The sequence below is a fragment of the Gymnodraco acuticeps genome, unplaced genomic scaffold, assembly GCF_902827175.1.
Source record: "Gymnodraco acuticeps unplaced genomic scaffold, fGymAcu1.1, whole genome shotgun sequence".
NCBI lineage: Eukaryota > Metazoa > Chordata > Actinopteri > Perciformes > Bathydraconidae > Gymnodraco > Gymnodraco acuticeps.
This window is the reverse complement of record NW_022990146.1, coordinates 236,314-250,799: the sequence shown is the minus strand read 5'-3', so window position 1 is coordinate 250,799 and position 14,486 is coordinate 236,314. Positions and strand designations below refer to the sequence as shown.

General features: G+C 41.8%; 1 protein-coding gene across 1 annotated transcript in view; it reads left to right on the top strand.

Annotated features, from left to right (window-relative positions):
* Positions 1 to 505: 505 nt before the first annotated feature.
* LOC117546865 (zinc finger protein 664-like) overlaps positions 506 to 14,486 on the top strand; it is a 30,279-nt gene continuing 16,298 nt past the window's right edge. Inside the window, exons 1-2 of the mRNA XM_034217223.1 lie at positions 506 to 528; positions 2,320 to 2,446. Of these exons, the coding sequence (XP_034073114.1) occupies positions 506 to 528; positions 2,320 to 2,446 (150 nt within the window). The remainder of the gene's footprint in view (positions 529 to 2,319; positions 2,447 to 14,486) is intronic.

Sequence of the window (14,486 nt, the reverse complement as noted above, 5' to 3'; positions counted from 1 at the left end):
ATTATAAATTGTATTACATACAAAACATACAGTACAATAACCTTTTTGTTCATCAATTTGTCAGTGTAATAACTGTTGTGTGTTCCAGTAATCACACTATTCTATCCTGCCAAGACACAAGTCAGGAGAGTTGAAGAAGGTGCAGAAAGCCTCCCTCACATTACAGGCCTCTCTTGAGGCCCTGTTTCCTCCCATGTTTCTCACTGGTGCCATGTGTCTCCCCTGCTCCTCTTCCTCATATAGCAACCTCTGGTTTTCACTAGGGGCCAGCAGGAAGTTGTGAAGGATGCATGCAGCCACCACAAGCTTGTCCACATTTTCCGGGTGCAGGTTGATACGGCGATGGAAGATTCGGCACCTGGAGGCCAGAATGCCGAAGGCATTTTCCACCACCATCCTTGCTCTAGAAAGTCTGTAGTTTAAAATCCTCTTTTGATGAGTGAGGTTCTTTCCGGGGTATGGTCTCATGAGGTATGGCTTGAATGGGAAAGCTGCGTCACCCACCATGACGAATGGCATCTCACCCAGGTGAGCAGCACCAGGTAGATAGGTACTGGTTGGAACATGAAGTGTTCCAGCCAGAGTTCCCGTTAGCCGGTAATTACCGGACTACGACCGGTAAAATATGCTGAAGACCGGTAAATCTAAATCTCTCCGCGCAATACCACATCAGTTGCGCAACTTGCGCCACGTATGTGACAGAGAAGAATAGTCAATTCTAATGTCTAAAACTTAATGTGGAGAAAGAGATGTCCTGTATGGGTTGATTGTGCGTTGATCTGTTGGTAATGCCTCGGGGTTCCGGTGGGCATGTAAACAAATGCATAATGCTGCGCTATACTTTGCGGCCTCACCCGGTTGCATAGCGACGCTTATTGTTTAGGTGTCTTTTAATAAGCAGGTAGTCCTATCATTAGCTAGAACTAGCTGGATCTGATCGATATGGACATAAACGCGAGTGAAGTCTAATCTGACGGGAGAGAGATCAGCTGCTGCTGACGAGTCGACAAGCAGCTCTACATAATCACATGCAGCGGTGAGCGGAACAAAACACACACTTCAGGTTAGAATATCACACGTGGCTATTTTAATGACCTCTCAAACTACCATAACTAGTTATAGATATGTTTAGTTTTACTGTCGGGTCACTCATTACTGGATCCGCGAGCTGCATGATACTGAAGGGCTGTCAGGGAAGGGGGAGAGCGCTCCGTTTATTATTCCCGTGTTATTGTAAGTTACTGTACACTTTTGAATAATGTAGTTAATCTACTATAATTAGGCTAAATTGTTTAATATCGAATCATATCAATTTGTTTTAAAGCACAATAAATAACAAAGAAGACCTTTTGACCGGCACTTTTCTCATTTTGTCCGGAAGATTTAAACTTTAACGGACATGTTGACCGGCGAAAAAATATTCTAACGTGAACTCTGGTTCCAGCTTCCATTCCTTTCCCCAAATCCGATCCGGCATACACCTCACCATCACTTGTTCTTCCGAAGTCCCCCATCTGAATCACTCGGAACCTGTAGTCAGCATCAACAAGTGCCAAAAGCACTATGGAAAATGTCTTCTTGTAGTTGAAGTACTGACTCCCAGACCGTGGTGGTGCTTGGATGACGATGTGTTTTCCGTCTATTGCTCCCAGGCAATTTGGGAAATTAAATTTTTCCCAAAAGCCTTGTGCAACCTCCTTCCATGTTTCTTCTGTTGGCCTGGGTAGGAACCTCTCCATCATCTTTTTCTCAATGGCTGCCATTGAGAAAAATATGATGGATAGGTTCCTACCCAGGCCAACACACACCAAATGGACAGAGTTTGTCACAGTAGCGCATCCTAGGCGATAGCTGAATGCTAGGCTGACCAATGAGTCCCCGGAAGCCAAGTATCTGAAGGGTAAAAAAAAGCAAAGAAAAATATGTGAAATCATGTTATTAATCTGAATCTATTCTTTGTTTCAGTCGACATTTGCAAGGCACGATGGAAGTCACTCCGGGATGCTTTTGTTAAAAACAGGAAGAAATGTCTCCCAAGTGGACCTGCAGATGGCACGCAAAAGGGCTGGAAGTATACAGACATAATATCCTTCCTTTTGCCCTATGTACAGCAAAAGAGGTATGTAAGCACATATTTTAATTTATATAATTTTGTAATTTGTGATGATGTATTGCAAAGGGTATGAAATACTTTATTTTAAATTACATAAATATGTTCCTATTGCATACATTAATCCCAAGAAAAAAGGTTTTAATTGTTTTCATGTTGTTTCTTTTCATATAGTTCAAAAAGCAGCTTGAGCAATCCTTCCCCTGTAGAAGACATGGAGAGAGCATCTACACCCCTGTCATTGGAAACAGAGGAACATGCCAGGACAGCATCTGGATCTCCAGCCCCACCACCTACAGCCCCACCACCTCTGGTACCCACAACCTCTGCAGAGAGGCAAAGGCCCTCTAGGTCCCGTAGCCCCAGGGTTCCCATTTCCGCACCAGCAGCGGCCCAGCGTTCCACACAGGACACAAGGAGGAGGCCACAGAGCACAGACCTTGGAGAGCAGCTGATGTCTCTACTGCAGGACAAGACTGAGCTGCTCTTCCTCCCGGGAAAAGATTGTCCAACTCTTGACCTGACAATCAACATCGGCACCTCAGTTGTTTCCCCGACTCAGACTGCAAGGAATCTGGGTGTGACCCTAGATAACAACCTGTCCTTCACTGCAAACATCGCTGCTACAACCCGCTGCTGCAGATACACGCTTTACAACATCAGGAAGATACGTCCCCAGCTGACTCAGAAAGCGACTCAGGTTCTGGTCCAGGCTCTCGTCATCTCATGCCTAGACTACTGCAACTCCTTCCTGGCTGGTCTACCTGCATGTGCCACCCGACCTCTGCAGCTCATCCAGAATGCAGCGGCTCGTCTGGTTTTCAACCTTCCTAAATTCTCCCACACCACTCCGCTCCTCCGCTCCCTTCACTAGCTTCCGGTAACTGCTAGAATCCACTTCAAGACACTGGTACTTGCTTACCATGCTGCGAATGGATCTGGCCCTTCCTACATCCAGGACATGGTTAAACCGTACACCCCAGCGCGTGCACTACGCTCTGCATCAGCCAAACGACTCATTGCGCCCTCGCTGCGAGGGGGACCCAAGTTCCCATCGGCGAAAACACGTGGGTTTGCTGTCCTGGCTCCAAGATGGTGGAATGAGCTCCCCATTGACATCAGGATGGCAGATAGCTTGCACATCTTCCGGCGCAAACTGAAAACTCATCTCTTTCGACTCCACTTCGATCGTTAGAACTACTAACAAAGCACTTATATACTAATAAAGGACTGGCTTACCTAAAGCCAGTTGAGTAGCACTTGAAATGTTTGGCTCTATGAAACCTGATGTACTTATATGATTCTGTTTTCTTTAAGGTTGTGTCTTCCTGGTCGAATGTACTTATTGTAAGTCGCTTTGGATAAAAGCGTCAGCTAAATGCAATGTAATGTAATGTGTAATGTAATGCAGGAACCTCCAACTGCACCACACATGCCAGACTCAGAATTAGAGGAGTTATACCACTTTGCTCTCAGTCTTGTGCCCATGTTGCAAAGACTGGACAAAGACAGAAAACATCAGGCAAAAATCTCTATTTTAAACACCATCCACAACTTGGAAAGAGACACCCAACACCAGCAACATTGGCAGCCCATTGACCATCCCCCCGCCACTCAACATTCCATTCACACCTCCAGGCCAGTAGCCTTTCGGCCAAGTGTACCCCAACCCACACGCGCCCAATCAACACCTACAGGGCCATCAGACATGCTGTCCTCCAGCAGTAGCTCAGCACGGCAGGAGTCTTTTTACGAACAATTGTAGTTGAGCAATTGAGTTCATTGTTTTTTACTGTAAATATTTCCTTTTTTTGTGTTGATTGTTTATATTTGATGTTTCTGTTTAAAATGTTGTTTGGGGTGAAATTATTAAAAATAAAACGTTTATTAAATTTGTGGTCAGTGATTTATTGTCTGTGAAATGTGCATTTTACCTCAGTGCAAAAGCCAGTCTCTGCTTGGGTTCAATGGCAGCTCTGTAATCTGTGGATTGTCTGGTCAGTTCAGGGCCCAGGAGGGACAGCAGTTCATCCATCTGCTCTGCACTCATCCGAAAATATCAATGATGTATTTGGCTGTCCAGCCTCAGCTCAGCCACGAGGTGATGAAAATCACCTTGTTGTCTTCTTTGCTGGTTGAGGGGGTGCACCCAAAACCGGTTCCTTCTCCTCCCCCCATCCCCCCGTAGTCTTTCAAGTAGGAGAATAAATGCCAGCGTTCTCCTCCGGTTTATAGGCACTGTAAATTATATATATATAGAATAATTATGATGATGAATGCATTTGTTTACCACTAAAATACAGCAACACATATTTGATTCATGTAGTTTATAACGAGACTATTACAATTATTATTAACTGTGTATGTAGACTACAAGACAACAAAATAGGAAATTTATAACAACAATAAACACAATTTAAACAGACACAAAAATAAAACATTTAACTACGTAGCCTACTTACTTTCTTGTTGAAGTACAAATGTCCAGGATGCCCGAATCAATAACAAAACTGTGAGTCTGCACGCACGATGCTACGCTTCTGAAACGCTTCTGGGACGCGTCCGGTGGGTTATTGCGCTAAAGGAGGTCGGACCAAAACCGCGGCACAGCCGTGACGCGCCGCTTCTGGGACGCTTCTGGGACGCTTCTGGGACGCTTCTGGGACGCTTCTGGGACGCTTCTGGGACGCGTCTGAGCCGTAACGCGGCGCGTGTGGTAGAATAGCACCCATTGACTAGAGTGGCCGCGAGTCTTACAACCGCCGCGGCGCAGCCGTAACATAACGCGGCGCAGCCGTAACGCGGCGCAGCACGGCGCAGGCGAACCCGGTGGAAACTGGGGGTTACGGCCCGTCACGGCAGCGTGCGTTGAAGCCAGGGTTCGAGTTATGTGGGAGCCAACGGACGCAGTGAAATCATACATCTGTGTGGGTCGCTAATACATTACCAACAACCATTATTTTTATCAAAAATAATGCATGTGTCAATGTAATGAGTATTATTTATGCTAACGAGGTGAATAGGCTAAACTCAAAACATGTTTTCCAAAAGAACTACGCATCTCTTGAATGACAATATGCCTGCACTGCACTTCCAAGGTTGCGCAATCTATGCCTGTGAGCGTGCTGCGCGAGCCAAGATGATGTGTGTGCGTAGTTGAACCTTTTCATATTTAAGTTTGTGTGTGTGTGTGTGTGTGTGTGTGTGTGTGTGTGTGTGTGTGTGTTGTTGTTGTTTAAAGACCCCATAGAGCTCAGTTTATAACTTGAACCCAGGTTGAAGCTTCAACGCAGCTTCCCATTCACTTTGACGTCACGCTTTGCCGAACTGCATTGTGCTTCCGTCGCTTCACTTTGCCTCCGTTGCTCGCTTCAAAAGTTGAGAAAAGTTCAACTTTTCAAGCTTCGACGGAAGCGTCAGCCAATCAAATGATATGCCAGTACAAGCCCTAGCCAATCAAACCGTGTGCTTGTGTGTCCGGGGCATGAGATCGATCTGATTGAATTTAGCTGCAACGCACGCTGCCGTGTGGACGCTGCGTTACTCTACTCTAATCTCAAGTGATAATATATCTAGCTAGGTACCCAAATGTTAAGTAAGGTAATCTAAAATATTAAAGTTAAATGAGAAAAAGTATGTATTGTACAAGTAAATTAAAAATACAAGACTGCACTTCATTCATATTGTTGCATGTAAAGTCAATCCTCACATCTGTATGTTTATTGAGAGCTACTGGTGGCAATCATTTGCTCTGTCATTCCAGGCATGTCACTATTGTGAGACATACACTGACATTCAGTCGTCAGTGTATCATTGCACTATTACTAATACCATTGTTTATGTTCTTGTTTTTTCTAGTTCCTTTTGGGTTGCCTGACATGACCGTAAAAACGCCAGCCAAGTTACACATTCTTCTGAATCCCGATGACACCAGGAAGCTAGTTCTGCCTGATGGAATTCCAGAGACAATGGACTTACTGATGAAATGAAAAGTCCAGTGTGAAATAGAGAGCCACAGTGACGCGTCCTAAAACCCGGAAGTAAACTCCTTCCTGTTCCCTCGACAAAAAAGCAATGCAATTTCTCCTTAGGATTTTGGAAAATAGCTGGAAATAAGGTCTGTGGTTGAAACACATTTAAGAGACGGATCACGTTTTGTTCAGTCGGATCATAAATCTAATTGATGGATTTATGATCAATAGATTTATGATTAGAAAATTATAAAAGTAGGGTAGACATGTGGATATGATCCGGCTGAACAAAACGTGATCCGTCTCTTAAATGTGTTTAAACCACAGACCTTATTTCGAGCTATTTTCCAAAATCCTATGGAGAAATTGCATTGCGTTTTTTGTCGAAGGAACCGGAAGTGGTAAAATGCTGACTTACTTCCGGGTTTTAGGACGTGTCACTGTGGCACTCTATAAGTGGACGTTTTAGAATGCAATATCAAGACGGAGACATTGGACTAGTCAACCTGACATCCACGGCTGACCTTGAAGATTTGACAACTATCAAGGTCATCCCAATACCTGATGATGGTGTCCAAGAATACATCTTTACCGTCTGTGAAGAAGCAGCGTCTGCTCAATCAGACGATACTGACATCTTGTCCACACCCTCCAGCTCAGTCTCTACAAGAACTTGTATCTGGTTGAAATGATTGAACTGATTGCAATGCTAGGGATTGAACTACATTTGTCGTTGCTTAATTGCTTTGGCCTCTGTATGTTTCATTTGAAGTTAAAAAAGAATGTGACTTCACAGATTCTGGTAGTGCTACTTAAACCCTTCTTAATGGATAATACATGTTTATCTGAAGTTGTAATTAAGAGCTGCAGAAAATATTGTTGAAGTGTTTAAAAATGCAAAGAAAAACAAGATGTCATGCATACGTTCTAGTCTTCTATTAAAAGGCAGCCAGGTTTAAACGCATTACATATTTACATTTTAAAGGAGAGATATGCAAGTTAGCTTAACATGTTCATATGCATATTTGTGATGTATTTGGTTAAGGCTACAGGAGAGTTTTGTAAAAAAAAAAGCCAAAGTGATCTTGATTTACTTAAGTGCAAATTGGTTGCATAATTTACTCAATTAATTGTATTAATTTATTGATGTATTTATTTTTAATTAAAAAAATATTGTATTTTATAAAACAGAATAGGTGATGCATATTTGAAAGACATCCCAATAAATGTTAAGGTCTTTTGAAGAGAATATTCCTGTCTTTATGTGAACTGAGCTAAACAAAGTTTTATAAGACAAATGTAATTTGTTTAGAGTAAACAAAACACAGTATTGTATTGATGTACATTAAAGTGTTTGCTTTGTAATAAAATAAAAATATTTTAAGCTATAATACAACATATTGCCTGCAACAAAATGAATTTGTATGTATCTATTTTTTTTTCTTTTTTTTCCACAAACTTAAAAACTCGACTTAGATCTAATATAAATATGAGGTTAGTCCAAAAGTAAAAATTAAGTTATAACAAAGTAACAAATGTTGTGTGGTCTTCAGAATCATCTTATTACTTTGTGGGAATGTAAATATATATCTTAGACAGAAGCTATATTTTTGAAAAATCAAGTTGGAATAAACTAAAAAATGTAGCTGTAACAAATAAAAAATGTCAGTGTGATGGGGACACTGGGAACAGAAGGTGAGGGGGTAAGAGCTACCAGGAAGGGAGTGGAGCCTGATGGAGTCACTGGGAACAGAAGGTGAGGGGGTAAGAGCTACCAGGAAGGGAGTGGAGCCTGATGGAGACACTGGGAACAGAAGGTGAGGGGGTAAGAGCTACCAGGAAGGGAGTGGAGCCTGATGGAGACACTGGGAACAGAAGGTGAGGGGGTAAGAGAGGCAGGAAGGGAGTGGAGCCTGATGGGGACACTGGGAACAGAAGAGCTACCAGGAAGGCCATTCTTAAGTATTTGAGTGAAACAGGATTGATTGGAAGAATTTAAAACAACGTAAACAACACAATGGTATAATTCCACAAGTGGTGATAGGATGATATGGTGATACACTCTCTTGTACAGTAGGTGGCGGTATGCACCTTAAAGCTGTTTGCAATCCACCAAAAACCGAGAGAAGAAAAAGTAGAAGAAGAAGAAGAAGAAGAACCTGGATCCACGTGGCGTCTCCTCACTACGGTTCTCTCTCTCTGTGTTCCTGAGAAAGTGTGTGTGAGCTCCAGCTCTACTGATCCATCATCTCTGTGTCTGGATAAACCTCCGAATGGACTGTGTGCTCTTTTTTCTGGAGCGTTTACCTCGGACTACAGGAGCTAGCTTAGCATGCTAGCTGGAAACACGTTAGCAACACTAGTCAGATTGAGAGTTTGATGCAGAGAGAAACGGTGTGTTTAACGGAGTCTGCAGGAAAAGGTGATCTAGGAAACATGAGTAAAGTCCAAATGCTGCTGTCGTTGAAGAAGCAGCGACTCACTGCTGCTAATGAAGAGACATTTGCTCTGTTTGAACAAACAATAGCAGAGCTCGAGGAGGAGCTGTTTCTTTCCAAAGAGGAGAACAAGAGACTCCAGAAGCTACTGGACGCTGTTTTACAGCCTCAGCTTCGGATACACAGAGCAGGTCTGTTCCCTTTACCCTTAATTAACACTTTACACTCTTCAGTAGCACTTTATTATCACATTAATAACACTTTAGACCCTTTATCAGCACTTGCTGCAGGTAGTAGATCCTGAAGTAAAAGAACACCACACTGTGAAAATACTCCATTACAAGTTAAAGTACTGCATTCATATCTTATTTAAGTAAAAGTATGTAAGTATTATTAGACACATGTACTTTATTATAATAATTAATATGTATTACGGAAGAGCAAACCTACCAAAATAAATATATTTAGAAAAATACATACATTGAATAATATGCCATTTAATGTACTGATTTAAATATGACCCATGCATGTGGGCACTAGTTGGTTAAATGTGACATACATTAATACTTTAGTTTTAATGTGCTTCTTTATTCACCTTTTCTTTTTAAATTAACTGAGTTTTAAACATCACTTTAAATGGAAGATCCCCATAGGCCCACTCGATCGGATCGGTGATCGGCCGATACTGATTCCGGCGATCGGAGTATCCCTAATAAATATGTTCAATAATAAATTAAATCTAAATCTAATCTAAAATGTTACTTGATAAAGAATAGGGGAACTAGTACAAAGGTCATTAAGTAATTAAAACATTAATATAAATCCATGTAAAATCTCATCAATCAATTATTGCCAACATGTATTTATGATATATTCTGTATATATATATATATATATATATATATATATATATTCTTATTTAAGTAAAAGTATGTAAGTATTATTAGAGACATGTACTTTATTATAATAATTAAAATGTATTACGGAAGAGCAAACCTACCAAAATAAATATATTTATTAAAATACATACTGTGTAGTGATCACTTATTAACACACTGACACATAATTCACTCATGGTGGGGGTTGGGGATATTGTTTCCGCATGGACATATATGTGGTTACCTATATATATATTGTGTTCCCTCCGGAGCAGCAGATATTGTGTTCCCTCCGGAGCAGCAGAAACGGACATATTGTCGGGCTGTCACCCGACAATATGTCCGTTTCTGCTGCTCATTAAAGCCAGCTACATACCTTCGATGCACCGCCTCCGACTCCTATCTCCCGGCACTACAACATTGAATAATATGCCATTTAATGTACTGATTTAAATATGACCCATGCATGTGGGCACTAGTTGGTTAAATGTGACAATACTTTAGTTGTAATGTGCTTCTTTATTCAACTTTTCTTTTTAAATGTGTAAAAGCAAATAAAAACAAATACTTTTGATTAATTCAAATTGCGGGAGAATAATTCATAAATAAATCAATGAATAAATATTAGGGATGCTCCGATCAATCGGCCACCGATCGATATTGGCCGATACTCACTCTCTACCAATCGATCGGGCTCTCTAAAAATGCCGATCGCGAGAGCCGATCGCATGATGGAAAATGATGACGTAAAATACATGACACCTTTCTCTGTGTGCGGCAAAACAAGCTCGCCAAAATGGCTTCACCAGTCTGGCAGTATTTTAAGATGTCCGAAAAGGACAATAAAATAGAGGTATGCAACGTGTGTGAAGCAGAAATCCTGCAGCTCCACCCGCTGTGACGGACAGATGAGCGGAGCGAACCACACACTAATGGCGCGTTTCCACTGCAGCGGGTAGCTCACGTTAAGCGTGCCAAGCCGTTCGGGGCCCGTTTTTTTTCCCACTTGGCCTGGCCCCATAAAATCGTGGTTCTAGAGACAGGAACAACCAGGCTGAGTCGGGCTGAGTATGCTAAACTAGAGAGAATCGCTGGCAAGGGGGCTACAACTACAACAAGATGAACATATTTGACCGTGATTTGAGCTACCTCCGTGCCTTACCACAGTATCTGGCACTATATCAGATAGGGCCACCATACTAAATTGTTTTAATGAGCATTTTGTGTCTTGTGGCTCTCTGTTTCATTCTGTTTCTAATTCTGCTTCTGTGAACACCACAGTCGGTGACTCAGAACAATGTGGTCTGGAAAACCCTTTCAGTTTTACTCCTTTTTACTGTTGATGTTGTTCGTGAAGTCTTAACCAAGCTAGATCCTAAAAAGCCGGCTGGTCCGGACAACGTAGAACCTTTATTTTTAAAGATAGCTGCAGATGTTATTGCTCCACCTCTTACTACTCTTTTTAACCTCTCTCTCAGCACGAACAAAATCCCAAAAGTATGGAAGTCAGCTTATGTCCTGCCACTACTAAAAGGAGGGGAGGCCACCTTATTAAATAATTATAGACCCATCTCTAAATTGTCAGTTCTGGCCAAGGTTCTTGAACGCTTAGTGAGTGAACAGGTAAAGGTGTTTTTATGTAACAATGACATCCTGTCTAAACATCAGTCAGGCTTCAGAAAGCAACATAGCACCATCACTGCCACAATGAAAGTGGTAAATGATATTACGAGTATTTTAGATAATAAGCAGAGTTGTGCAGCTCTATTTGTTGACCTATCCAAAGCTTTTGATACTGTCGATCATCGCATTTTGAAGCAAAGGCTGGTCAGTATAGGCATGTCCAGCCATGCAGTAGGGTGGTTTGTAAACTACCTCTCTGAAAGGTCCCAATGTGTTCAGTTTGATGGGCTGCAGGGCTCGACATTATAAATGGCCCGCTGGCCCGGAAGCACTGTTTAGACACCCCGGGCCAGCATAACGTACTTTCCACTTGCCCGCTCGGGCCACTAAAAATATATAAAAATATTGTTTAAAAAAAAATGGTTCCTGTCACTGTGGTATTGGTATTTTGACTAGCAATTTTGTTTGATTGTTTCGTTTGTTAACGCTTAAACTTAGCGTTTCGCGAGTCACTTGTCGTTGTTGGGTGAAAAGCAAACAGCTGTTTGCTGCGGAGCGCAGCGCGAGCAGGCTCCCGTGCGCGCTCCTTCACTACATACTATCGTGCCACCTAACCATTTTCCAAAATGTTTTTAATACCAGCGGTAACCGGCCAAGCGCCGGGCAAAAAACTATCTTCAAATAAAAGAAAGTCACCGGAGGAGTTAAAGGAGAGTGACAGGGAGTATGATAAGAAGAGGGAGAGAACGTTTCAGCCAGCTTGATCGATGGAGTTGGCTGCAGTGACGCATCCTAAAACCCTTTTATAATCTATCAATTAGATTTATGATTAGAAAATTATAAAAGTAGGGTAGACATGTGGAGATTATCCGGCTGAACAAAACTTGCATTTATCAAACAGGTTTGTTTTCCACAGATCTTATTTCCAGCTATTTTCCAAAACCCTGTGGAGAAATCCCATTGCTTTCTGTCGAGGGAACCAGCAGCTTACTTCCTGGTTTTAGGAAGCGTCACTGGCTGCACCTCTCAATATGATGCCAATATAAACAAGGTCTTTAGTCAGTTTAGGATAATGAAGGATCTAATCTAATCTATAGCCATTACATTTCTAACTCCTGATGACAGGAAGGCAGAAAGCGCATTATACAAATAATAATACTCATAATAGCATTTTTTAACAATAACCACAATATCATTATTTTAATAAACCAAATATGAACAATTGAGGAAAATGAGGAAGAACTGATTATTCAAATGTTGTAGTACAAGTAGTAATGTAGTTAGTGCATAAATTACTATTGCAACAAATGTGTTAATTTTCTTCATTAGTAGTCGATTTTTTTTGGACGAATGCTCCGGGCCAGTGGATACAATGGTGGGGCCAGTGATAATACAATTCCACCGGCCCGGAGGGCCAGTGGCATTTTACCCTTAATATCTACCCCTGGGCTGTCGTCTGAGTGGTTAAACATCACTAATGGTGTACCACAAGGTTCAGTTTTAGGTCCGCTATTATTCTCTATCTATATTAATAGTTGAGGTGAAAATGTCGAAGGAGCAACCTTACATTTTTATGCGGACGATACCGTTATGTACTGTGCAGGTCCCTCGATTAACGAGGCTGTTGTTAAATTACAGGCTGTTTTTAACATTATTCAGGCTCAGCTCTCTGAGCTTAAGCTTCTTTTAAATGTGGATAAAACCAAGGTAATGCACTTTTCGAAAGCTAAAGCTAAAAATACACTAGAGACTGCTTTGGATATTGTAACTACGCAAGAAATACAACTTGAAGTGGTTACCTGTCACAAATATTTGGGTATCTGGCTTGATGACTGTCTCACTTTTAAACTTCATGTCAATAACCTGCTTAAAAAGCTGAGGGTTAGGCTAGGTTTCTTTTACAGAAATAAGTCCTGTTTCTCGCTTGAGGCCAGGAAAAGGCTAGTCACTGTGACATTTTTACCTGTGCTGGATTATGGTGATTTGTTATATATGAATGCACCTGCCAATTACCTGAGCAAGTTAGATGCTGCGTATCACAGTGCACTGAGATTTTTGACAAATTGTAAAGCACTTACGCATCACTGTACCCTGTATACCAAGGCGGTTATGCCATCACTTACTGTACGGAGGCTCAGTCACTGGTACATTTTCATTTACAAAGCCATGTTGGATAAACTACCATCTTATATCTGCTCCCTGATCTCTCTGCGAATTGAAAGTACTTATTGCCTGAGATCGCATGCTGTGGTTTTATTAAATGTGCCAAGTGCTAGGACTGTCTTAGGGAAGACAGCTTTTAGATGTGCAGCTCCACTAACATGGAACAGTCTGCAAAAAGAATGGAAAATTACCACGCTAGTACCACTAAATGTTTTTAAAGCTCGGTTGGATGCTACAAAATCAGATGCTGTTGGTACCTGTACATGTGGTTAAATATGTAAATTGTAATCCCTGTACATTTTGCTGTATGATGTTCTTTTTGTTGTTCTGTTGTTTATGTTTTTATTAGTGCTGTCAAAATTATCGCGTTAACGGCGGTAATTAATTTTTTGAATTAATTGCGTTAAAATATTGAACGCATTTAACGCATGTGCAGAATGGCCCGCCCCATACGTGCCACCAGTGGCAGCGCCAGGGTATGGCTGGGGTAGGCTACACCTACACCCATACCAAGAAATGGCTTAGCCCCACCTTGAACAATGATGTTAAAGGAAGCAAAATAAAGTCTGCCAACTCGCACGGAGTAGATTGCACAGACAGCAGTTAGTAAGATTGATTTCAGTAGCCACGGTTTTGAAAACTTTTGTCACGTAGTGATCGTCTTCTCAATAGAACATCTTTGATAACGGCGTGGTGTTGTTGCAGGAAGTCCCGACGGAGAATGCTTTTGCTGTAGTACAGGGGTGCACATAACTGGTACGCAGGTTATGTGCGTAATCTCTCTGAAATGCGTACCGTCACTTGTGTCACAAAGCGCATTTGCGTACCGACGTACTTGTGAAGCTTTTCCAGAAGGCGGTTAGATCACCAGACGACAGAGTCGGTCTCCGTGTGCACAGACAGGGCTGCTGTTAACGTCGGTCTGTACAACGGAATTGTGCCAAAACTACGCCAACCGGCTACGGAGGGAGACTCCTCCCCCTTCACTGGAGAACTGCGCTAAAACAGCTGATCACAACGTTCACACTCTGTGGTCACGAAGTACTCCACTAGCCGCTCCCCCCGTCGACTTTCCTGAAGTACTCCCCCGTTGATAGAAATCAACACGTAATGAATTAAGACCCCACGGTTTGATGATTGATAGGTGTGTGGGTTGTCTTTCATTTTGACACGCAGAAAAATGTTATAATAAACATAGATACTGTATGTTAAATGGATATATCTGCCTTCTTTCATTTATCTTTCCATTCCCACAACAATATGCATAAATAAATGGCATATTTTGGACATAGTTCGAATGGTG